This window comes from Suncus etruscus, chromosome 6, assembly GCF_024139225.1.
Source record: "Suncus etruscus isolate mSunEtr1 chromosome 6, mSunEtr1.pri.cur, whole genome shotgun sequence".
NCBI classification, from domain to species: domain Eukaryota; kingdom Metazoa; phylum Chordata; class Mammalia; order Eulipotyphla; family Soricidae; genus Suncus; species Suncus etruscus.
The window spans coordinates 13,683,663-13,710,293 of NC_064853.1; the positions used below are offsets into that span (position 1 = coordinate 13,683,663).

The window sequence follows — 26,631 nt, forward strand, 5'->3', positions numbered from 1 at the left end:
CCAGATTCAAGTGTGAGTCGCTGAACAGGCACTGACACTAATAGCTCAGAGGGAAAGAGAGACTTATCTATCTTTATTCCACACAAGATTTGTACAAACAGAGGCTTATTAAGCCCATTCCTCACCCTCAACCTACCCTCTTCCCAGTGAGTGCCCTTGTGGGTCTGTGACCTTAGTTCCCCATGTCTCAGTCTCATCAAATAAGCCAAATAATCCAAGAGGATTCACTTGGCCCTACCAGGGGTTTGAACTTGGAGTCCAGGGTGCTGAGAACCTATCTGGTCTCAGGCCTTGGATCTATACCTAGTAACTTGAGGTGGGAGGAGAGTTTTCCCCATTTCATCTGGTCTTAGATGAAAACCGCAGCAGAAACCCCTATTTGGGGGCCATTCTGTTGTGTTTGATTAGTGGGAGGCTTTTTTTTGGGGGGGGGAGCACACCTGGCACTGCTCAGGGTTTAATCCTGGCTCTGGACTCAGAAATTACTCCTGGAAGGTTTGGGGGAGCATATGGGATGCTGGGGTTTGAACCACGGTCTGTCCTGGGTCAGCTGTGTGCAAGGCAAATACCCTACTACTGTGTTATTGCTTTGGCCTTTTTTGCATCCTTGAGACCTTTGAAAGGCATCTCTCTCTCTCTCCCTCCCTTTCCCCCTCTCTCTCCCTCTCCCCCCCCCAATCTATCTCCCATCCTTCCCACCGCTGAGCTATAGCTCTGACCCCTCATGGAAGGTTTCTGCTCAAGCCCCCCCAGCCACTAGCTTAGGCTTTCTCTCTTTTCCAGAATGAATGGAAATCTGGAGAGCGGGCGGTGCCAGCTGCACAGAGGCAGGAGCACGCCAAATACCAGCTGCCACTTAAGGGATTAATTGAATGTTTACTCAGTACAAGGCAATTCTGTGGCTCGTGGTTCCCCACGCACTAAGGCTGGCTCCCGGGTTCCGTGTTGTGCTGACTCACAGGCCAGGAAGCGGTACTCAAAACACACGGGATATTTACAAACACGTTTACAGGCAACGTTTCCTTCTGGGTCTAAAGGTGCATACAGGAAAATGTATGCAAAGGCGATCTTGAGAGGCAAAGAGGCTTCAGGAGGGAGGCCAGGAGTCCCTAAAGAATAAAGCAGCAAGATGAAGATTTTCCACATCCTGTGCATAGATTTAACTGCTGGTTCCTAAGAAACCAGGCCAGAAAGGGAAGAGAGATTCTGCTGGAGATTCCTTTCCCCACCTTGTGGTCAGGATGGGTAAATGCAGAATATAACACACACCGGGAGGAAAGTAAAGGTTTTTTTCTGGGAATTTCTGTTGCATCAGTGGAGAACTTTCCCTTTTACTAAGAGAAAGGGTTGTTTGGCATCCATTTGCATAGCGTTTCTAATGAGAAACAGATTCTCAACGAGGAAAACATAGGACATGATCTTTTCCAGAGAAACAATGGGCAAAAACAAAAACAGCATCACGAGCATAGAGGCAGAAACTTTTTTTTGACTCTGCTCATGAGCAAACTGGGTGCTGAGAAATGGTCTTAGTATATGTTTTGAGGGGGGTCTGGAGTGGTAAGGTGTTTGTCTTGCAATTGGCTGACCCAGGACAGACTGGGTTCGATCCCTGGCATCCCATATGGTCGCCCAAGCCAAGAGCAATTTATGAGCTCAGAGCTGGCAGTAACCCCTCAGTGCTGCCGGGTGTGGCCCCAAACAAACAAACAAACAAACAAAACAGTCTTGAGGGGCCTGAAGATATAGTACAATGGAGAGGGCACTTGTCTTGCACGTGGCAGACCTGGCTCAATTCCTGGTACCCCAGGAGAGCCCCAAAGCGTGCCAGGAGGGATTCCTGAATGCAGAGCCCAAACAAACAAACAAAAAAATAACGAAACAAAAAAGTGTTTTGAAAGGCGGCTACTCTTCAAATAATGTATTTTGAGTTGTCTAAGTTATACAACTTTTTTGTTTTTGTTTTTGTTTTTGTGCCACACCCGGCGGTGCTCAGGGGTTACTCCTGGCTGTCTGCTCAGAAATAGCTCCTGGCAGGCACGGGGGACCCTATGGGACACCGGGATTCGAACCAACCACCTTTGGTCCTGGATTGGCTGCTTGCAAGGCAAATGCCGCTGTGCTATCTCTCAGGGCCCTAAGTTATACAAATTTAAAACAGATACATTTAAAACTGGAGCCTGAATAGCATTCTGATGTTGTTTGTTTTTTGTTTTGTTATTGTTTTGGGGCCACACCTGGTGATGCTCACGGATACTCCTGGCTCTGTACTCAGGAGTGCACTCTGGCGAAACTCTGAGACCATGTAGGATAAGGGGAATGGAACCTGGCACCATGGAAGCATCTACTGTTAGCATCTACTGCTGTTTGAGTCCCATAGGCAAATTTTATCCTGATAGTCTTTGTTCATGTGTGACAAAGTCAGACTCACCAGGACAATATCTCACTGAAAAGCAAATCACCAGAGGCTACAATTCCACTAGCTGTACATGAACCCCAAGTCACCTTCCCCTGGGGCCTGCCATGATTTACTTGAAGATAAAACTCTCTCTACACCATCTTCCTTGCACTCCTTTAAGAAAACTAACAACTGGGGCTGGAGCGGTGATGTAGGTGGTAATGTGTTTGCCTTGCTAACCTAGGATGAACCTCGGTTCAATACCCCGATGTCCCATGTGGTTCCCCAAGCCAGGAGTGATTTCTGAGCGCAGAGCCAGGAGTAACTCCTGAGTGTCACTAGGTGTGGTCCAAAAATAAAAAACAAAAAAACAAAACCGAAAAGAAAAGAAAACTGACAACTGGGGCTGGAGGGATAGCACAGTGGTAGGGTGTTTGCCTTGCACACAGCCAACCCAGGACAGTAAAATTGTAAGTTAGTATAAGGAATGGTGTTTTAAAAAATTCACATAATAGGGGCCGGGTAGGTGGCGCTGGAGGTAAGGTGTCTGCCTTGCAAGCGCTAGCCAAGGAAGGACCGCGGTTCGATCCCCCGGCGTCCCATATGGTCCCCCCAAGCCAGGGGCGATTTCTGAGCACATAGCCAGGAGTAACCCCTGAGCATCAAACGGGTGTGGCCCAAAAACCAAAAAAAAAAAAAAAAAAATTCACATAATAAAAATGGGATAATTTTCTAAGAAAGGTAGATAGAAAGGCATCTTTTTTGGGAAGGGGCACACCCAGCAGTGCTCAGGGGTTACCCCCTGAGCATTGCTGGGTGTCATCCCAAAACAAAAAACAAAAAAACTAAAACAAAACAGAATGAAAAGGCTGCACCCAGTGGTACTCACGCATTATTTCTGGCTCTGTGCTAAACAGTTACTTCTGGTGGTGCGTGGGATACTATATAAGAGGCCAGGGATCGAACCCGAGTCTGCTGTGAGCAAAGCAACCATCTTACCTGCTTTACCATCTCTCTCGAGCACCTGATGGCCTTGTTTTATATGCAGAGGCAGTTTCTCCTCAAGGTGTGGCCAAGACCTCAGAGTCACCATGTACCCCCTACCAAGGGTCTTCCTACAATGGCAGGACACTGATAACCTGCCCCAATTGGGGCCGGAGAGACAGCACAGTAGGGCTTTTGCCTTGCATGTGGCTGACCCAGGACAGACAGTGGTTCGAATCCCAGTATCCCGTATGATCCTCCGTGCCTGCCAGGAGTGATTTCTGAGTGTAGAGCCAGGAGTAACAAAACAAACAAACAACAAACAAACAAACAAAAGCTACCCAATTGGGAGTGCTTCAGAATCAGGAGGCTTGCCTGTGCCATCCATTTCTTCAGCGAGGCACAGTCTACATTTTCATTTCTTGGGCAGAACCAGGATCCAGTTACAGTGGGAAATGCAAAACAAGCCCTAAGCTAGAGTTCGCAGCTTTCAAACCCTGACACTGCAACCCTCACTTTTATCCAGGCAGTCGCTGCTTGCGCTGTGTTGCTAAGACAAAGGAGACGCTATCGGCAGATGGGAATCTTCCCCTTGCCACTGTCTGCACAGGAGCCCTCTCAACTGGGGAGCCAGGCAGGCAGGAGTGAGTGTTTCTGCTGAATAAGAAATTATTTCTGTGCAGCTTCGAGAGCCTCAGCCCTGCTTTATTATTCAAAAGAGAGGCAGAACTGCCTAGCGGAAGGAATCGATGCAGCTTCAAAAGGATTTTAGAAGGGGGAATAAAAAAACCTACAGAAAGTCAGAGTGATGGAAAAAATTTTAAGTCCTGCTTTGACTCTCCCAGAAAACCAGTTTCATTTTGCTGGTGGGAACAATGGCATTGAAAAGCCAGATTCAGGGCCCAGCCTGACAAGTGAGACTCCGGCTGTTTCCAAAGAGAGTCTGAGGAGCTGGCGCTGTAGGGAAGGGGGGAGAGGGGTGCTGACATGGGCACACTTGTATTCTGCAGCACAAGCGCGAAAAAACAGCTTGAAACCATCCCCCCATCCTTAGTGCCAGTGTGGAGAATGCAGAGGCAACAGGCACCAGGATTTGAGGATGCATTTAGAGAAAGGCACTAGTTATTATTATTATTATTATTATTTTAATGGGCCACACTCGGAGGCACTCAGAGCTTACTCCTGGCTCTGTGCTCAGAAATCACTCCTGGCAGACTCCGGAGACCATATGGGATGCCAGGGATTGAATCTGGGTCTGTCCCAGATTGTCCACATCCAAGGCAAATGACCTACCACTGTGCCATCTCTCCGGCCCCAGGAACTAGTTATGGAGGATGTAATGCCAATGTTAGCTGAGAAATGAAGAGACCTTCCATGATGGGAAATCTAAACCTTCCAGAAGGTGCCAAGGAGCTGATGCTAGATATGACAAACCGGGTGGGCACTGTGGAGTTGAGAAAGTGGCCTGGAGTGCAGATGGCCATTTTTGTTATCTGCTCAGCTGCCACTCAGCCTGATCCTTTCTGAGCATCCCACAAGCACTTGAGAACACTTTAGGGTAGACAATGTTCCAGCCAGCATCCATTCATGATAAAAACTCTAAATAAGATGGGGATTGAAGGAGTTTTCTTCAGTATAGTCAAAGCATTTACCACAAGCCCAGGCAAATGTTAGCCTCAATCAGGAAAACAACCACTACAAGCTTTTCTGCTAAGATCTGGCACAAGACATGGCTGCCCATTCTCGCTGCCTCCACTCAATTATAGGATTGGAAGTACTTGCCATAACAATTAGGCAAGAAAAAGATCAAGGGTATCCACAGAAGGAAAGAAGCCAAGCCTTTACTGTCTACAGATGATAGAATACTATATTTAGAAAATCTCAAAGACTACACAAAAGCTTCTAGGGGGCCGGAGTGATAGCACAGGGCTAGGTTGTTTGCTTTGCTTGTGGCTGACCCAGGTTTGATCCTCAACATCTCATATGGTCCCGAGTCTTTCAGAAGTAATTTTTTTAGTGCAGAGCTAGGATAACCCCTGAACCAAAAAACTAAAGCTTCTAGAAATAATATATTTCCACAGTAAGGTGGCAGGCTACAAAATCGGGATGCAAAAATTCATGATTTTTTAATATTCAAATAATGAAAGAAGAAAAACAATACCTTGGGGCTAAAGCAATAGCATAGTGGGTAGGGCATTTGCCTTGTAGGCAACCTACCTGAGTTTGATCCCCAGCATCCCATATGATCCCCCAAGCACTGCCAGGAATAATCCCTAAGCACAGAGCCAGGAATAATTCTTGAGCAAAGCCAGGTATGACCCAACAAAACAAAACACAATACCAATAAAAATACCATTCACAATTGTGCCTTAGAAAATCAAATACCTTGGAATCAACTTAACTAACAAGCTGAAAGGCATATACAAAGAGACAATATTCCAGATTCAGTGTCAAGGGCCCACATCCTGCTGGAGATAAAAGGTGAGATGACTGTTTGCCCACAAAAAGTGCAAGTGGTCAGGCTTGCCAAGATGGCAACTTACTGAAAAGCAAAAGGGAATAAGGCTTCTAACTTGTAGGGTAACTGAGGTGCATGTGGGCTGGATCAGAAGGAGCCGGACTTACCATGGTCACTCTCAGTCCCCGAGCGACCCCAGTAGCGTCGTCTCCGCTCAGGGCTGTGCGCATGCCGTTCAATAACTGCAGCGATGAATCGGGTGTTGCTGACTGGTGAGGATGCAAGGATAGGATGGTCAGTTTACACAGCATCTGCTGTGGTCTCAGTGGGCTCTGATACACACATGGGCAGGGGAAATGCACAGTGGGTAGGAAACTTGTCTTGCATGCAATTGAATTGTGTTTGATTTCAGCATCCTGTATGGACCACTAAGCCTGCCAGGAGTTGTCCCTGAGTGCAGAGCAAGGAGTAAGCCCTGAGCAATGCCAGGTGTGGCCCAATAAATGGGCTGGAGGAATTGTTCATCGAGTAAGGCTGAGATTCAATCCCTGGCATCCCAAGTGGTCCTCAGAGTACACTGGGTGAATCCTGAGTGCAGAACCAAGAGTAACCCTTGAACAACACTGGGTGTGGCTCAAAAAGAAAAAAATACCCTAACCCCCAAATAAAACAACACAGAAAAATCTCCCAACACATGTAATCTTGTACTCATTGTTAATAATAACAATAATTAATATGCTAAATAATAACATAATAGGCTAAACATTAGCAGTTGTGTGTGGACCTCAAAATTAAAATATTAATTATTTTGGGGGGCGTTCTAAGCAGTCAGGAGGCCCAACTGCCATGCCAGGCCCAAGGATGTGTTGCTACTAGGGGTTTGCAGGACCAGGAATTCTCTCAGCCAGGCCAGCAATGCTGCGTGGAAGTGGTTTATCTAGGATTGTACCCACTGAGATCTAGGGGACCATTTGGGTTCCAAGGATAGTACTGGGGTTGGCTTTATGCAAGGCAAGAGCCCTACCCACTGTATGATCCCTTAGGCCACAGAAAGCCATTTCTATTTTTTCGGGGGGGGGGGGGGTACGGGGATTACAAGACTGGTGGAACTGGCAAGACTCAAGAGTCCATTCCTGGCCTTTGTGTTTAGGGATCACTACTGCTTGGGTTTGGAGGACTGTATGTGGTGTCGGGGATTGAACCTGAGTTGGGAGCATACAAGGCAAATGCTTTTCCCATGTATTCTCTCCGTTCTGGCCCTTGAAAGTTGCTTTTAAATTATATGACTTTGGGGGATTTGTTTTGTTTTTGGGGTACACCCAGTGGTCTTAGAGGTTACTCCTGGCTCTGCACTCAGGAATCACTCCTGGTAGTTCTTAGGGGACCATATGGGATGCCAGAGATAGAACCTGGGTCAGTCACATGCTAGGCAAACGTCCTCTTGGTTGTTCTACTATCACTCTGGCTCCTGCTTTTAAATTATGAGGAAGGGGTAGTTGATGACAGGACTGGGGTGTCATAGACCTCTTTCTGCCCCTCCTCCAGGGCCCATGAAGGCAGCTGTGTCATGGAGGGCCACAGTACCTCAACATGCACAAATCCCCTATACACAGACATGCTTTCCTTCCTGGACATCTCTTAGGGTTTTACTTGTATCATGGCTGCCAAATAATGAGGCAGAAAAAAGGGGAAGCATTTTAGGTGGAAGCACTTATTTAAGGCCAAAAAGTTGAGCAGGAAACCCTCCCTGGGATTTTCTAAAACAAAATATCTTCACTTTGTTTGACAGAAATGAGGGGTGAGGGGGGGGGGTGGGATGTCTGCATGTCAAAGCTGCTTCTGTTGAGCACAAGCCCAGGTCACGGGAGGGACCCGAACTGTGGATGAGCGTCCTGCCAGGCTCCGCGGGAGACCCGTACACTCACTGATGCCTCTCTCCTCGTGGCTGTCATCGTCTCTTTCATCTCGGTCGTTCTCCAGGTTGGACATCCGCACCGACATTTCTAGCCCGGGTATCAGAGAGAGAACATGACTATTTAATCAGACAGCATCTCCTGCCTGTCTCTCCTGCCAGGGGCTGGCTGGGTGCCAGTGTTGGTTCATCAGGGGCTGTCGTGGAGGTGTTAGGGGAAAAGGAAGATGTGAGGGGAAAAAAAAGGAGGACCTTCAGGCCTCTATTCAGGGACTGGATGGGGAGGGGACACAGAGTCCAAGGCCAAGGTTGACCGCTGATGAACCACATACCCAATGGAAGGTAAGAGAGCTTCCCCAGGGAATGGGGGTCCCCAGGTCTATGTCATCCCCACCATAGCTGTTCTTAGAATCAGGCTCATCTTTCCTCCCCCAGAGTCACCCATTTTGTCCTGGTCAGGCACCCCTTTTAGCGGGCTGTCACAGACTTAACCAGCCTGCCTGGAAAGTGGGGACAGGCCTGTTGAACACACCTGTCCAGAGAGGCTTGAGTCATGTGTTTGCCTTCAGAGATGGGGTCTTGGACTCACCCCGCATTTTGCTGGCACACTGGAGCTAGGGAAGGACAGATTTCCACGTGTGTGTGTGTGTGTGTGTGTGTGTGTTTATGTATATGTGGGTATGTGTTTGTCTGTCTGTCTGAGATGTTAAGGGATCCAGATGTTTTCTGTAGAGTCCTAGAGTAGCTGAGAGATTTAAACTCTAGAGGAGTGTGAGTTGTAAGATGAAGTTTACTCGGGGGCCTGTCCATGTACCCCATCATATTCAGCGACTCCCATCATTCACTGCTGCCCTTCCAGCCCTGGAGGGGTCCCTCCTAAGAAGTTGGGGCTTCCCTGCTCTCACCTTGGGCAGCAAGAGGCGACATGTGCTGGTGGCTGCGGCGGTGGATCTGGTGGCGGTAGGCATACACGGCCAAGACCAGGACCATGATACAGCCCATAATACCTCCAGCCACAGGGCCCACGGGCGCACTCTTGATCATGTTCAAGGTGACCACCTCGTCCCCTTGAGGAAAAAAACAGATAGACAGAGGGTTACTGGACAGATAGTGGCAGGGCTGGGCTTGCTCAGGAGAGAGCTTAGCAGCTTCAAGCTTCCACATCACCGGGTGGGAAGGGTAGCTTTGCTTGCCAGCGGCTCTCAAGGGTCTGTAGGGTAACAGAGTAGGTATCCACAGTGCCTGGGCTGAGATGATGCCCACGTGTCTTGGAAGAGAGGAGATACCTGGGGGTGAGCCTCTCTGCAGGATCTCAAAACAGAGCTGCTGCTATGGGCGCCACCAGCCCAGGTGCAGACACATTTCAGGTGAGGCCTTTCATTCTGTTCTATTTACTCAGTCCTGCCTCCCAGGTGAGCCATACCTGGCAACACCTGGCTCATACAGTGTCAGGGATCACACTCAGGACCTTGTGCATGCCACACATGTGCACCAACCTCTGAGCAATTACCCTGGTACCCTGCACTCTTTAAACCTTGCACTGCTCAGACTGGAAGCCATGACAAGTGCACAGTGAGGCGTCCTGATACTCTGGCTATGAACTAATGGGGTTCAGGAGCAAGATGTGAGCTCAGAACCCTGTTTTCTTCTGCGACTAAGCCTGAGGAGGCTTAGTGGTGGTGTTCAAACCCAGGCATTAAATGCCGGTTAAAAAAACATGACTGCTTAGCAGCTAAGCCTTGGGAGTTTGTGCAAATGTGAGACATGTCGGGAAACTCGCAATGGCGTTTATGTGCTTTTATGAGGATGTCCGGCTCCATCCCTGCGAGGTTTTTGTTCCACACCCTAAGCTCTGGAGTAGGGCAGCTCTGGCTTCTTATGAGTTCTACATGGGGGATTTAGATGATTAATGCTTTATCCCTTGCCTGGTAAAAATCATAGTGGGAAACTTCAGGTGTTTTTTTGGGAAGGGACACACACTGCTGGAACTCACAGCTGAGCCATGCACATAGCAGCAGGCATGACAGTGCCTAGAACATGTCCCCTTAGAATAAATTCCATCTATCTATCTATCTATCTATCTATCTATCTATCTATCTATCTATCTATCTATCTATCCTGAAACCCAACTATAAACATGCTTGCAATCATGGTTCTTAAAGATATGTATTAAAAAATAAAGAATAAGTCCTCTGTGTGTTAAAGGGAAGTCTCTGTTGAATAGGTCTATGCCAGAGCAGTGGTAGGGTCTTCCCTGGCAGAGGATTGCTTTCAGGTGATGTAGTACACAACCGTGGTTGTTTTGTAGATGGCATCCCTGGTTCAGGGGTAAATGGACAATGCCCATTCTTCTGAGGCCTGAGCCAGGTCTTAATGACAATGTTCAGGGTGTAAGGTCCTACTGCATTACAAGATTTGTGTATTCCCATCTCTATTAGATAAGAACGTGTTTGTATATAATTTCCCATTTTAATGTGTCTATGCAAAGGAAGAACAATAGCACATGGTAAGATTGGTGCCTATGGGGACGCTAGAACAAGTCCAACAATCCAATTGACTTGGTTCTAATATAAACTTTATATTTATACAACAACGACCTGCTTTCAGGACTGAGCTCTCTGCATCACCCTCTAATTGTGAGTGAAACTAAAGGGTGCTCTGCATCATCCTGACTTTTATATAGGATTTGGACATATTCCAAGATCCTTGGCTACAGAAACCTGACACCAACAACAGTGACTGTGTGAAAAATAAAAGTATATTGGCACTACAGACAATGATTTGGGTTGGACAACCTAATATGCCTAGAGCCTAGAGTTGGACTTATGCCAGAAAACTTCAGGGGTAGGGTCTTCTTGTATTTAGGCCAAGGCTTTTCCTTTCCATGCCCCCTATATTTTGCTGGGCTATGCAAACAATTTCCACACTAACACCATCTTTGCTGTGCTCCTAATAATCATAATGTATTATGATCAATTATGTCAACAATACTATAGCTTTTCATGTTAAAGGAGTTGCATAAATTTTGTGGCTTTGGATTGCTAAGAAATGTTATAATGTACTACAATCTGGGGGCTCAAGGGACAAAGTAAATGTGCATGTATTGTTTTATTTTTCTTAATGTTTTTTTGGCTGAAAATTCAAAATTAAGGTGTCAGCAAGAGGATTTCTTTGAGAATTCTGTGGATGGGTAATTGCCTCCTCACTGTAACTTCACCTTGTCCTTTCTTTGCATCTTTGTCTTCAATAAAATTAAAAGAAAGAAAGAAAGAAAGAATAAATTCTAGGCCTGCCCACGATGCATGGTAGCTGCCTTGAAATCAGTGGCCTGCCTCACTGTGAAAAAAATGTCTGCTTGGTGCTGTAAGTAGAAGCTACAGGGGGGGGGGGGGCAGAACAATGGACAGGGTAAGGAAGGCATTTTGCCTTGCACACAGCTGATGTAGGTTCAATCCCTGGGATCCCATATGGTCCCCTGAGGCTGTGGGGAGAAAACCATAAGCAGGGTCAGGTTTGACCCCCAAAACCAAACAAACAAGGGCTAAAGCGATAGCACAGCAGTAGGGAATTTGTCTTACACGTGGCTTAACCAGGATGAACCTGGGTTCGATCTCCGACACCCCATATGGTTCTCAAGCCTGCCAGGAGCGATTTCTGAGTGCAGAGCCAGGAGTAACCCCTGAGCGCTGCCGGGTGTGACCCAAAAACCAAAAAAAAAAAAAAAAAAAAAAAAAAAAAACCCAAAATCAAACCAAACCAAAAAACCCCCCAAACAATAAACAAACAAACAAAATAGAATCAACAGAAAAAAAGTAAGGAAGCAGAGAAATGAATCCCCAGAGAGCCTGGCAGGAATGTAGCTAAGAATCACATTCACCACGAAAATTCCTCTTCCCCCCCCCCCTTAGGCCCCAACATACCTATCACTCCCATGTCATCAATGTAGGGACTCTTGGCTCCAACAACCCCACCGAAGCATTCCTTTTGGGGAGCACAGTAGGATTTGTCCAGGTGAGTCTTCCCATCGCTGTCCACCATGCACCATTCGCAGTCCAGCACCCCAAAACAATCCCTGACAGAGAGACCACATAAGAGATTCTGGAATGTTCTGGAAGGCAGGGTTGGGATGAGGGAGTAGCAGGAACTTGGGGTTCTAATTGGTTGCATTTAATTTCTTTGTCATATACTATGAGAAGCGCTATAGTCTGGACTGGGGATGGGACGCATAGCATTCTCAGCAATGAAAAATGGGGAGAAATGCATGAAAATCATGTGTGGCAGATTACATGGAGATCATGCAAAATCACATTAAAACCTCCAAGTGGGTGTAGGATGCAAATGAGGAACACTGACGGTAGGAAGTCGACACTGGTGGTGAGATTGGCCCTGATTCATTATATGTCTGAAACCCACCAATGAAGGACTTTGTAAATCACAATGGTCTCAATAAAATAAAAATGAAAATAAAAAAAACCCTTCAAGATGAGCTGTCATTAAAAAGAAAAAAAATGGGGCCTGGAGAGATAGCACAGCGGTGTTTGCCTTGCAAGCAGCCGATCCAGGACCAAAGGTGGTTGGTTCGAATCCCGGTCTCCCATATGCCGCACCCCCCCCCCCCCCCCCCCCCGTGCCTGCCAGGAGCTATTTCTGAGCAGACAGCCAGGAGTAACCCCTGAGCACCGCTGGGTGTGGCCCAAAAACAAAAAACAAAAAACAAAAAAAAGAAAAAAATGGTCAAAAAAAATTTAAAAGGGGCCGGAGAGATTGCATGGAGGTAAAGCGTTTGCCTTGCATGCAGAAGGTCAGTGGTTCAAATCCCGGCATCCCATTATGGTCCCCCGAGCCTGCCAGGGGAGATTTCTGAGTGTAGAGCCAGGAGTAACCCCTGAGCACTACCGGGTGTGACCCAAAAACCAAAAAAAAAAAAAAGGTCAAATAAATCTAGAAAATATTGTTCTAGTTAGATTTCCTTTGTGTCTGGGATTCTGGGTGATATCCTGCGGTGCTCAGGGTTTTCTCTTGGTTCTGTGCTCAGGAGACCTTATGTGGTACCAGGAATGAAACCAGGGCTGGCTGTGTGCAAGACAAGTGCCTTAACTCCTGCACTATCTCTCCAATCCCAAAGAGGCTTTAGTTTATTGCCAGTTTCTTAGACCTTTGGATATGGAAAGTACATCTGGGCTCTGAGAGCATCTATATGGTTTCCTACCATAAAGAGACTTTGAGTAATTGCACGTTCTAATTAATTGACCTGATGCTCCTCGTCTGTTCCCAAAACTAAATGCTTCTTCTATCAGCTCACTCTGCTTCTTTAATTGCCAAAATGCAGCAACAATATACGGTTCACCCCACTGGCATCCTCTTAGTTTCCCTCCCACACTATTCTTAAGATGCCCAGTCCTGAGTTCTGCCAGGAGCAAGGACATGAAGTTGCTTCCTGAGAAAGAATAACAAAGCTTGCCAGTGGCTCCATCCCCTCCCATGGCGCCTACATCACTGGGCTGGCCCTGGGCACTGGGCCCTGAGCTCCACTTCTTCCAGAGCTGATCTGAACCCACACCTGTTTTCCAGCCATAGGATGTACATGCCAATTAGCAAGTGGAAATCCAACAGCATTAAACCTGGTAGAGGGACAGACTCATGAAAGTCTGGCTGACTCTGAAAGACCAACAGGGCTTAGTTTTCTGACTTTGGGGCTCCTGGGATGCTCAAGGGACAGTTGGTGCAAGGATCTCACTTATCTCTTGCAGGCCCTGAGCTTTCTCTCTTCCTAAAGATTTTAGTTCTCCTCTCTCTCTCTCTTTTGGTTTTTGGGCCACACCAGGCTTCACTCAGGGGTTACTCCTGGCTCTGTGCTCAGAAGTCACTCTTGGTAGGCTTGGGGGACCATATGGGATGCCAGGATAGAATCTGGGTCATCTGTGTCAAGGCAAATGCCCTACCCACTGTGCTATCCCTCTGGCCCTGTCATTTCTCTCTTCTGATGAAGGTTCTGTTGGTTGTTTTTTGTTTTGGAGCCACGCCATGGTGTTGCTCAGGACTTACTCCTACTTCTGTACTCAATGAACCATATTGGGTGCCAGGGATTGAACCTGGGCTTGTCTCATGCAAGTTAAGTGCCCTACCTGAGGTATTATTGTTCTGGCCCAGAGAGACTTTTTTATATACTCTCAAGAAGGCTGCAGGTCATTGGTCCTTGCTGGACTCTGTTCCTAGCACCTCAGTGGATGGGCACAAAGCCCTGTTCTGGCTTACCCGCTCTCCAGCCTCTGGCTGCACCTGCTATTCACACACTGGGGCAGCGCATCCTGCAGGCTGGGGTCCATGGCGGTGTACGTCACTGGCTCCTGGTGGACTTCACAGCTTGGGTTTCTGGGAAGGAACAAGTCTGAGGTTAAAATCCACGCCACACATGGGTCCCTGGCCTGCTAGTCTCGGCTGATCCGGGTTTCATCCTAGTTCTGAGATTCAACAGGACGTTCAGTCTGACATCATGGAGGTGCACTGAGCTTTCCTTCACTTGTTCATACTGACAAACAAACATAAAGCAGGAAATCATAGGCATCACCAAACAAGGATGCAGCCACGTCACATCTGAGCTATCACGCCCTATTCTAAATCTTTTTTGCAGAGAACAATTATAAACAGTTTATGTTACGTAGATAGAGGCTTTCATAATATTTCTCTTCGATATTTGTTTCCCTGCCTGCTTTCCCACCTACGATCTTCCAGATTGGGGGCGGGGGGGTGCGCTGTTCAGATCCGAATAAATAGGGGATGAACTGAGAAGTCAGGATCGTTTCTCCAGTTGGCTAGCTGTCCCTACTTTTGAGTGCTGTCCAACCAGGGACCCTTCAGAGGGATATGTGACCACTGGGCCAGCAGGCAGCTCAGAATTAGGGTCTGAGGATGTGGGTGCTGCTTAGGCCCTGGGCCCCAGTCTCTATGGTGATGTCAGGGGAACTAAGCAATGCCCAGATGCAAGAGTGCAAAGTCAGTGCCTTACCCTTGTACCATCTCTCAGTCCCCATGTACGTGCTCTTAAGACTTTTCCAGCATTTATATGTGAATCTAAAAAGAGACCTCAGCCCAGCACACTCTGCAACTTGCAAGCTAGCTCACAAGGCAACTTTGTCAGCAGAAAACCATCTTTGAACACCTTAATTACAGATGAATCTATAACCAAGAGGTCCAGTGTATGCAACGTATCCCAGGCAGATAGATCCCATGAACTAGTTTTTGGATTTTGGGTTATATCTGGAAGCTATTCCCAGCAGTACTCAGGGCAAACTTCCTGGCTCTCTGCTCAGGGATCACTTCTGTTGGTGCTTGTGGAATATGACTGATGCTGTGATTGCACCAAAGCTGGTCATCTGCAAGGCAAGTGCCTCAAGCCTAGGATCCCAGCACCCCAACACTTCTTACCGGTTCTCTGCATTGGTGAGATTGCCAGTACATTCGTTCACCTCTAACGGGCATTCACAGGGACACTCACATTCATTCTGCTCCATCCTGAAAAAAAAATCAAACAAAAAGGAAGTTACCACAAAGATAGCTGAGAACCCACCTATTTAGGGACAGGTACCAGGGAAAGCAAAATAAAGAGGGGTGAGCTCATTAAAAGGGACAATAAAAAAAACCAACGAACAACATTGGCCAAAGGTCAACATTCTTACTGTTTGGGGACAATAATACCACAGATACCACCAAGGGGCCTGCAGATAGTTTTCTCATTTCCCAAGCACACACTTTACACTCTCTTCTTCACGCGCCAGATGCCATTGCAGCCTGGCACACAGACAGTAAGTAAATTTCTCGCATATTTACCGGTGACAGTTGAGACAGAGCCGGTCCACCATGCTGCAGGCACAGAAGGCAAGAGAGTCACAAGTTTCGTTGACGATGCCCACGAATGCATTGGTGCCAGGGATTCTGGCCAGTTTGTACTTGGAACAGTGGCTTCCGTGGACCAGGTTTGTCAAATCCCCCTGCAATCAGAGGGGACAGAGCTGGGAAACACTCAGCCACCCTGTTGTGAACATAGTCAGCTGCTTAAAAAGGCAGTTAACTGTCTTCATGCCAACAGAAGTGCAAGGAATGTAGTCACCAAGTCAACGTTTGAAAGTGATTCATTGACCATCAGTCAGAATTTGATTCTCATCTCATAATTGTGTAGATACTGTTTATTCTTTTTACCTATGCATATACAGACCAACATAGTTGCGGGGGGGGGGGGTCAACTGGGACCATGCTTAGGGAATACTCCTGGCTCTATGCTCAGGGATCACTCCTGGCAGGCTCGGGGGACCATATGGGATGCTGACTATCAAACCTTGGCCAACTGCATGCAAAACAAGTGCCTTATCTGCTGTGTTATTTCTCTGCTCCCCTCACAGGCCAATTTTTTGTTACAATTCTGTAATCATTCCTTTGTAACACATAAGTATGCCAAAAAAGTTGGGGAATCTGGGGCTGGAGAGATAGCATGGAGGTAAGGCATTTGCCTTTCAATCAGGAGGTCATCGGTTCGAATCCCGGCACCTCGTATGGTCCTCGTGCCTGCCAGGAACAATTTCTGAGCCTGGAGCCAGGAATAACCCCTGAGCACTGCCGGGTGTGACCCACAAAAAAAAAAAGTTGGGGAATCTCTGTTCCCCCAAATTTAGAATAAATGATTTAATGATAAATTAATCATTAAATTGATCATTATAAATTGATATTTATATAAATTGATCATTAAATTCGAATAAATGATTGCAGCTTTTCTTTTTTATTTTTTGGGGGAAACTACACCCAAAGCTGCTCAGGAGTTACTCCTGGCTTTGCACTCAGAAATTGCTTGTGGCAGGCTTGAGGGAACCGTATGAGAGGCCGGAAGTTGAACCCGGGCCAGTCCCAGGTTGGCAGAGTGTAAGACAAATGCCCTACCACTGTGCTATTGCTCTGGCCCAGAAAGTTGCAGCTTTTCTAATCATTAAAAGAATATTTAATCAATGCAGCTCAATACTTAATCAATTCCTTCCTTCATTCTGGTGCCTGAACACACAAGGGCCACTTCTGCTACTGTGTCAGGAAACCAGAATCCAAAGCTATGAACTTGAATCTGGGCCTTCCTTTGGCATGGGCGGTGCACACAGCGGCCCACGTCGCTTTCCATGAATGACTCCAGATCTCCACAAGATCCCTTCCACATGTGTGTTCAGGGCCAGCCCAATGCTAAGAACCATGGTCCAGGCTGTGTCCTTGGAGGTCCAGAGTTTTCCACCGCCTGGGAAGATGCCTGCCACCATAATGGAAGCATATCAACTTGGACTGGCCAATATTCCATCTTGGAATAACTCGAACTATTGAGTGCAAAAGACAGGAGTAAATCCTGAGCTCTGCTGGATGGGACCCAAAGACGAAAAACCAAACCCCATAAACAAACTCATATGCCTCCTACCTCTGAATTTTTGCAGAGGATCAACATGTTAGATTTTACTCCAGGCTTTTCAAATGAACGCGCGCGCGCGCGCGCGCGTGTGTGTGTGTGTGTGTGTGTGTGTGTGTGTGTGTGTGTGTGTCTGTGTGTCTGTGTTGTTTTCAGTCTATACCCACCTGTACTCAGGACATACTCCTAGTTCTATGCTCAGGGATCACTCTTGGCAGTGCTCAAGGGACCACATATGGTGCCAGGGATCTAACCCGGCCAGCCAGGTGCAAAGTAATTGCCTTTTGCACTGTTTTCTCTCTCTGGCCCAGAGATGTATGCTTGAATTCCAAGGCCACAACACAGCCAGGAGCAAGTCTCCAGACTTCACCAGGCCCTGCTGTGATGAAGGGGCCACAGGGTCTGGCAGGAAGGCCTCCACTTACCACCAGGCTGGTGTTGAATTTATAAAACCTCTGTACTGTTCTGTCACTGAAACTGTTGCACAGGTTCTTCTTGACAAAGTTGGGGTGATTCAGGATATCGTTGGCCACCAGGGGCTCCTGACAAGGACAAAGAACTTAAGTGAGTAGACAGACAGATGACCCCGAAACCACAGGTTGGGGAAGGGAAGACTGACTCCAGGGGTGCCCATGGGGCAAGGGCTGACTCCAGGGGCATCCATCATACCTTGTGGGTGATGTGCTGCTGCTCCACAGGTGCATGGCCTTTGGGGTCAATGAGAGTGGGGTGTGCCACCAGGTAACCCCTGTCCTCCATGATGAAGCACCTGCAATGAAACAAGCACTGCACTCTCGCTCCCAGAGTACCCATCCCTAAAACACTGCCTTCACCCCAGCTTCTGGGTAGTGACACATTAAAAAACATGTAGGAGGGTTGGCAGGCAGGTGCTAAGATGTTATATTTATTTTTTTAGGGGAACATTGCTGGTGGTATTTGGGGACCCTGTAATGGATGGTAGGGTTTGATGGATTGAATTTGGGACTCTTTTGCAAGCAAATAATGTGTTTCAGCACTTATTTATTTTTTAATATATTTGATTTTGGGGGCCAGAATGATAGCACAGCGGTAGCATGTTTGCCTTGCACGAGGCCAACCCAAGATGTACCTGGTTCGATTCCTGGCATCCCATATGGTCCCCCAAGCCTGCCTGGGGTGATTTCTGAGTACAAAGCCAGAAGTAACCCCTGAGTGCCGCTAGGTGTGACCCAAAAAAATCTATATATAGAGAGAAAGTTGTTTAAATCAAGTGTCCTACCTGCTGTAATATCAGATCCCAGCACTCTTTTTTTTTTTTTTTTTTTGAAGGGGCAGTGGGAGGCCCACAGCTAGGGGTGATTCCTGGCTCTGTGCTCAGGAGTGCTCCCTGGTGGTGCTCAGGGGAACAGATGCAGCACTGGGAAATTCAAACTGTATTAGTCACAAAGTAAGGCAAGTGGGCCAGAGTGATTGTACAGTAGGCAGGGAGCTTGCCTTTTACAAGGCCAACCAAGGCTCAACCCTCAGCATCCTATATGGTTCCCTGAGCCCAGCAGGAGGGATTCCTGAGATTCCTGAGTGTAGAGCCAAGAATAATCCCTGAACACTACTGGGTATGACCCCCCTCCCCCAGAAACCCCCCCCCCACAACACTTCAAAACTCAACCCCCTTCTCCCTAAGGCTAAAACCAAACATGAAAACAAAGCAAGGGCGAGCATGATAGCACAATGGGTAGGACAACCTTGCATATGGACGACCTGGGTTGATCCCTGGTATCCTATATGGTTCCCTGAACCTGCCAAGAGCAATTTCTGAATGCAGAGCCAGGAGTAACCCCTGAACACCACCAGGTGTGGCCCAAGAAAAACAACAACAACAAAACCCAACCCCAACCTCCCCCCCAAAAGAAACAAAACAAAGCAGGCTAGTTCCTTATCTCCTGTACAATTGCCTGGCCCTTTTTTCCACCTTTCCCCCCAATCTATTCTTGAGGTGGCAAATCACTAAAATACATTTTAGTAAATATTCACATTTAATATGCTATGTGCAAACCCAGTCCATAAAATGAAGAACAAAAAGATCTTTTGCAAAGATGACCAAGTGCAAAGTGGTTTTATTTATTTTTTGCTCAAAGTAATAGGGTTGCATATACGTGTGTGAAAACCTGTCTATTTGGCTTTGGGGTCATACCTGGCAGTGTTCAGCTTACTTTGGGTTCTGTGCTCAATGGTCATTCCTGGCAGCATTTGGGGGAACTATAATGTGGTACCAGGGGCTGAACTTTCATTGTCTGATTACAAGGTAAGGAGTCAGACTTCTATACTATCTCACTGACTCAGGTACACACTGTAAATGAACCATATACTTCTTTTTTCTTTTTGATGATAAACACAATGAGAAGACAACACTCTGTGGTCTGTCAAAAAGAAAGTTGCTGGAAACACTAAGTTGAGCTGAAATTGCTCTAATCAAGGCTACTTTCTGTTCGGGTCTACTCCACATTCTTCCTACCCTGTCTCAGCTTCTACTTTTCCCTACTAAGGTGTCAATGGGCAGTGGGGTAGTGACATAAGTGTAGCCCATAAGACTGAAATAAGAAAAGCCATCTTAAAAAGTAGCCTGCATTAAGTCAAGAGAACACTCTTGCTTTGATCATGCACGTTCCTTTGAAATTCCAGTGGCAAGGATTTTTAGTTTCATGAACCTCTTTCTCAGGTGATGTAAAAGGGACCAGCCTAAACATCTGAAACATCTCACAAAAGCTTTGCTTTACTAATCAAGTTAACACAATAAGGGCCAGAAAGATAGCACAGCGAGTAGGATATTTGCCTTGTACGGCAGACTCAGATTCGATCCCTGGCATCCCACACAGTCCCCCCAAACATCACCAGGATTAATTCCTGAGTGAAGTGCCAGGAATAATCCCTGAACATTGATTGCCAGGTGTATGCCACTACCCTCCCCCCACCCCCCAAAAAAACCCATTAAAATCCAACAAGGTGAGTACCTTGTGGAATTTCCTCATACCCAAGATTGGGGAAACCTCTAATTTTTTACTTCAAGAAAATTCTGTCCTGCAGTTACTTTTCTTTTAATGAGCTGAGTCCAAATCATCATCAATATGCTGCTTAGGAAAATGAAGATAAAGCACAAAGTCTAGTTTTTATTGACTACCCTGGCCACAGACCACTATCTGGTCTTGCTCAGGACAATATGGCCACCATTCAACTGAAGACAGCTGACACTAATGACTTTTGAATCTTGCAGCTAAGAGGGAACTGGTGTCTTTCAAGCACTTACCTGATTTTGTTGCCACCATCTTGGTTGCAGACAGGTAACAAGTCCATCAGAACCTTGTAGAAGTATCTGAGTGTGAAGTCAATGCCCATCACTGCTACAGTGTGCCCGGAAGACAGCTGGGTGCTTCATGTGTAAAAGATAAAGAACAGAAAACATGGCATTTCAGTTAAAGGGGAGAACTGTGCTCCATCTTCAGGACATTGTTGACTATTAGAAGTTGTACTCCGCCATACTTTCCACTCTCCGTGAACCATCCATTAACCGATTCAATACAACACGGGAATCTCATAGAACCACACCGATGACTAGAGACAGACCTTTCTAAATCAGACTAGTCCCAGACACGGGTGCCTCTGGACTCGAGATAGCCCTAATTCCAAATGGAATGTTCAGACACTCACTGGTTGGGGCTCTTCTTTGGCAAGACTATGGTAGGAAAGGGGTCTAGTGGGAGGTTGGATACACAACTATTGTGGTTCCTTCCAAGCCCTGAGACAAGAAACGATCTTCTTCATTTGATAAAAACATAGAATTCATAAAGGTTGACCTCCTGGTTTAAAACTCAAAGACTATTTTCCTGTCAATAACTCTCAGGTTGATTCTATTCTACAAGGCTCACATTCTAGAACAACACTTTCCTTGTTCTCAGGCCAGTGCTTTCTCTGTTTTCAAACATTACACTCAAAAAGACTTAATTTGGGCCAGAGCGATAGCATAGCATTTAAGACATTTGCTTTGCATCCAGCCCACTAGGTTTGATCCCCGGCATCCCACATGGACCACCAAGGCCAGCAAGGAGTGATTTCTTTTTTTTTTTTTTTTTTTTTTGCTTGTTTGCTTTGTTTTGTGGGCCACAACCATTGATGCTCAGAAGTTACTCCTGGCTATGTGCTTAAAAATTGCTCCTGGTTTGGGGGCCAAATTGGGACACTGGGCATCAAACCAAGGTCTGTCCTGGGTCAGCTGCATGCAAGACAAACACCCTACCACTGTGCCATTGCTCCAGTCCCATCAAGCAGTGATTTCTGAGTGCAAACCCAGCAGGGAACTTCTCAGCACTGCCAGCTATGGCCTCCAAATAACACTAAACAAAATCAAAAAGAACTAATTTACCTAGAAAGATAAATTATACAACATGATATAACTGTGGAATCAACTGACCCAGGGGCAATCCTGGACCTGTTGGTTTCCATACCTGTTGGCTACTGTGATGCATTCTTATTCTCACTATTCTCAATTGGAAATGGAGACAATAACAGTACATACTTACAAGGCAGTGACTAGGACCAAGTGAGATGGTGAGGAGCTAAAGCATAACTAAAGCATGAAAAGAGAACGAGTTAACTCCTCTTTCAGAGTAATTGCACCCTAAGAAAATATTAGCTAGAGTACAGAGGTAGACTTCTGTGGAACCTGGGTTAAAAATATTTATTTTAGGCACCATGATTTGTAATATTGATAGTGACAGGTTTCATCGTACTGCTATACTTTTGTTATTAAATTTGCAAGGTTTATCCAAGACATGAGGTTTCGGAGTAAAATGTGCTTTTTGATTTAGACAACTGCCCCCTTCTGGTTATCATCAACACAATGCTAATTTCTTTTTTTTGGGGGGGGGAAGTAGGGGGTGACAATGCACAGTGATTGGAAGAACCATTTGGGATTCTGGGGATTGAACCTGGTTTAGCTGCATATAAGGCAAATCTCCTACCTGCTATACTATCATTCTAGCTCCATGGATATGTATTTACATTACTTCTGTGACTAGCCCCTACTTGCAAAAAAAACCAAAACAAAACAAAAAAATAAAACAAACCACAGAAAAAGGGATGATGGTCCCTTTCTATCATCTATCTTTCTATCATCTATCCTGATGAACTTTCTATCAGGATTTTGCTATTAAAATGGTGCTTCACATCAAGTGAGTGGGGCAGTTTTGAGATGCCCACGACCTCAAACAATTCTGTTAGTGCTGTGACTGAAGCTTCTCCCTGGGGAGAACAAGTCTCAGGTTCAAGTCAGCTTTGTGCTTTACAGCCATTCCTGCTCAGTCAAAAATCTGATTGTCCAGGAACGAGTCTGGAGTACAAACAACATTCCCGATGAGAATTGTGACAGATTCCATCTACTGAATGCTCATATTTTAAAAGAACACTGTGCTTTTGAGGACAGAGAATTTCAGTTACTCCTTGAATTAAGTCTTAGGAGGCATTTTTAGACTCAGGAAACAGCAAGGTGGGCAGATTTAGTCTCTGGCCCAGATCACCAGTGAACAAGGAGCAGAAGTAGAATTTAAAATCAGGTGTCTCTGGTTCCCAAACATCTAAACCACTAGAGTACACCACTGCCTTCTTAGATCTGCTCAGCATTCAAGATCTCCAAGGATTTCATGGAATATATTCAGTTCCCTGAGAAGCTCTAGGGAAGGAATTATACTTCCCATCTCCTAAATTAAAAATCAGGCTTAGAAGTCTTCAGGACTCAAATGAGATAGACCATCTAAGATTTGTGCTAGCGACCAGCACACAAAACTGGTTCTCGCTATAATGCTGTCCCAGTCTCTGTGAAAGAGACAAAATTTGAGGGAGGACAAAAGAATTTCGTTTCAAAATTCCCTAGGCTGGATTGGCAGCAGCTGTAGCAGGCTGATCAACATGCAGAAAGCAGATATATATTGCCCAGGTTAAGGCTGGCATTCACAATTTTTTTTTCACCTGCATCTCAGAAATGTACACCGTTTCCATAGCAACTCATCAAGATCATAGAAAAATCAAGCCTGAGCGGCAAATCTTAAGCACAACCGTAGGCGGTACTTCTGTGGGGGCTTCCTAGAAGACGCTTGGGCCTAGTCCCTTGATCACTGACTGACCATGTGTCATCATCTCTACCAGCTCTGTCATTCTCCAAAGAATGCACAGCTAGACCGCAGGCCCTGAGGATGATCACTTATGAAGAAGCTTGGTTGTCAAGACTCACTGATAAGGGAGGAAGAAGGAATGAGAAAAAACCCGCCCTGTGCTCTCAGCAGAACTGCTTCTAGAAACTTCCATGAATGAGAAAAGTCAACATGAACTGAGGCTGCTCTTCGGACCTGTTACTTCTCAGTCCAGTTCAAGGCCAGAAACCAGAAAATGAAAGCACGATTGGGGAATCATGGAAGGCACCGCGACCTTACGGGATCTGTGAGTCTGTCATGCGGAAGGCGAAGTATTTAGCATGCCCTGTCTTTAATCCTCATGGTATCAGTTCAGTTCAGGCATTAGTACCAGAGTTTTACCCCGAAAACGTCAAGAGACATCATCATATTGAAGGTATTGAACATTTGTGGAGCCTTACCAGGTGTTTAACAATTAATTTCTCCTTATATAATCACTTGAATTGGGCTCATGAAATTCTTCTTTGGTAGGCAATGAACCCAAAGGCTGAAAAAAAAAACTTGATATATGTAGCTACATAAACATAAATGGCAAGTCTATTTTTTATTTTATTTGTGGGGAAGAGCATTTGGGTGACATCCAGCAGAGTTCTGGGGCCTTTCCTAGATCTATGCTCAAAGGTCACTTCTAGAGGTGCTTGGGGGAGTTGGGGGAGCATGTGAGGGGTTGGGAATTGAATTAAGGTCAACCACATATAAGACAAGTAAGTGGATTAACTCCTATATAATCTAGCCCAAATCTACTTTTAGTATTTGTTTGTTTATTTATTTTTCCAGGTTTCCAGGTTACACCCAACTTGCTGAAGGCTTACTCCTGACTCTGCACTCAGAGGTCATTCCTGAGGAGGCTCAGAAACCATAGGAGATGTTGGAGATTGAATATGGGTCAACTACATGCAAGGCAAGTGCCCTTCCTGCTATATTATTGCCCTCTGGCCTCCAAATATCTTTTTTTTGTTTGTTTGTTTTGGGGCCATAACACGGTTGGGTCCAGGGGTTACTCCAGCTCTGCACTCAGAAATTGCACCTTACAGGCTCAGGAGATTATATGGGATGCCGGGGATTGAACCTGGGTCAGATGCATGTAAGGTAAATGCCCTACCTGCTATGCTATTACTCCAGCTCCGCAAATATACTTCTTAAAAAGGGGAAATCATGTCTTGAGAAGGGTCTAGATGTGGCACGTAGCCAACTCATTGGTAATTATTAAAAGAAAATATATCTTTCAGCAGATATTTTAGAGCTCATCTGAACATGAAAGCTAAAGTTGCTTTGGTTAAAGACCCAAAGTTGTGGGTCTTGCATCCTAAAACTATGCCAAATAGAATACGTAGCTATTTTGATTAGATTTTTTTTTTTTTTTTTGGCAATGCCGGGTCTAGAACTCAGCTCTCCTGGATGGAAGGCACGCACTTTGCCACTGGCCTCAACTCATAGCTTTAAATAACAAAAGCCCAAACAGTTAACACAAAGAGTTCAAACGATCAAGTTTGTGGGACTGAATATTACTTAAGGCTAAAGGAGCTACTTGTCCCAGTAACACGGTCTCATTGTCACTGAGGGCAGAAGTGACTGGCTATCCTTTGGTTACCTGTGAACACTGACAGTCAGCAAATTCTCATCACATCAAATGTAACACCCTCCTCAAAAAAAAACAAAACTCAATGAGGGGCTGGAGAGATAGCACAGTGGTAGGGCATTTGCCTTACACGCAGCCAATTCATAACAGATGGTGGTTCAAATCCTGGCATCACTTATGGTCCCCTGTGCCTGCCAGGAGCAATTCTGAGTGCAGAACCAGGAGTAACCCCTGAGCGTCACCACCAGGTGTGACCCAACCCCCTCCCCAAACTCCTCAATTCAGGTTCTTCTAACTTAAGAACCCATATTTCTATCATGGTGCATTGGGACTGATGCCATAAATAAATAAATAAATATATAAATAAATAAATAAATAAATACACTCAGAGGTCATAGATTCAACCATAAAACCACATGTATGGCCACAGCTAAGCACAAAACTACAGCTCTGGTGGCACTTTTTTCTCCAACTAAAGGCCATCCAGAAGGAAAAGTTTATGGCTTTTGAGAACGAGACAGGGAAGTAGAGGAGATTCATGAGGGCTCTCCTTGCCCCCCATTTTTCAAAGCCCATTCTGGCCTATTCCAGGGTCAGAGACCCAGGGGACCGATCTACTCTCAAAAAAATTCACCTTTGCAAACTTTCTTTCAAATGTCTCCAATTCATGGCTAGGAGGACAGATTGAGCTATTCAGACACGGGAAGGAGGATGCTCTGTTGGTGAAAACATGGGGAAGCTCTGTTCTAAACGAGTGTTTACTTGTTTATAGGGGAAATAGTCTATTCTGGTGTTGTGTATGTAAATATTTTGGGGGATTACTATGTTGCTCACCCTAATCTGATTAGGTGATTGTGCCCTACCCTAGGGTGTGACCTGGCATTCTGCCCCCACCCCAGGGTAGGACCTGATTCTGCTTCCACCATTGGTTGGTATCTGATCCCACCATTGGGTGGGACCTGACTCTGGACTATAAGAGCAAGGGTCTGTGGAAGGCGAGAGGCTTTTTGCTGGCTGGAACTGAATCGGAGTCTTTGGACTTCAGTTTTGTCCATCCGAATAAAGCAAATATTTCCACGAGCCTGATTGTCTGCGAGCTGTTTACCCGCCGTTTCACCTCAGAACCGTGGGCTAGACAGGGTGGCAGACACGTGCTCCGAGCTGGAAGAAAAGGGCCTCATTCTCCATCCCTCCATCAGTCAACCTCTTCAGGGGCTGTCCTGCTACATAATGACGCCCGGACAGGGACCTGAACCCTGGACCCTCAGAACTGTAAGTGAAATATTTCATTGGAAATTTCCTATGCTGACCATCAAATGGTTTCTGTGGTTAGTCATGTGGATTTTACCACCCTTAGTCTTACGCATTGGTGCTCTAGTATACAAGTGGATCATTCCATTTTGTTTAAAACTAATTGGTTTTGATCTAAGGACAATCACTGCAGTTGGATGGTTGTGGTCTATATTTCAAATGAAAAGTGTAGTGTCTCTAGCCATCATAGTTTGTGGAATTTCTGTGTTGACTAACGTTATTATTATGAGCATAGTTATTTGCTGTTATTTCTATTTAGGAAATAGAAAGTGTAGAAATGGTGAGGCTAAAACCAGTATAGATAATAAGGAAATTTATCTGACGAAAACTCAGACCAAGGTGCAGGC

At 45.9% G+C, this 26,631-nt stretch overlaps 1 protein-coding gene across 1 annotated transcript in view; it reads right to left on the minus strand.

The window, feature by feature from the left end:
- Positions 1 to 26,631, minus strand: part of CACHD1 (cache domain containing 1) — a 253,662-nt gene that overhangs the window by 1,631 nt on the left and 225,400 nt on the right. The window contains exons 17-26 of the mRNA XM_049774383.1: positions 20,460 to 20,582; positions 17,849 to 17,948; positions 17,605 to 17,721; positions 15,577 to 15,737; positions 15,175 to 15,261; positions 14,005 to 14,121; positions 11,670 to 11,821; positions 8,655 to 8,816; positions 7,763 to 7,840; positions 6,005 to 6,106 (exon numbers count right to left, since the gene is read on the minus strand). Of these exons, the coding sequence (XP_049630340.1) occupies positions 6,005 to 6,106; positions 7,763 to 7,840; positions 8,655 to 8,816; positions 11,670 to 11,821; positions 14,005 to 14,121; positions 15,175 to 15,261; positions 15,577 to 15,737; positions 17,605 to 17,721; positions 17,849 to 17,948; positions 20,460 to 20,582 (1,199 nt within the window). The remainder of the gene's footprint in view (positions 1 to 6,004; positions 6,107 to 7,762; positions 7,841 to 8,654; positions 8,817 to 11,669; positions 11,822 to 14,004; positions 14,122 to 15,174; positions 15,262 to 15,576; positions 15,738 to 17,604; positions 17,722 to 17,848; positions 17,949 to 20,459; positions 20,583 to 26,631) is intronic.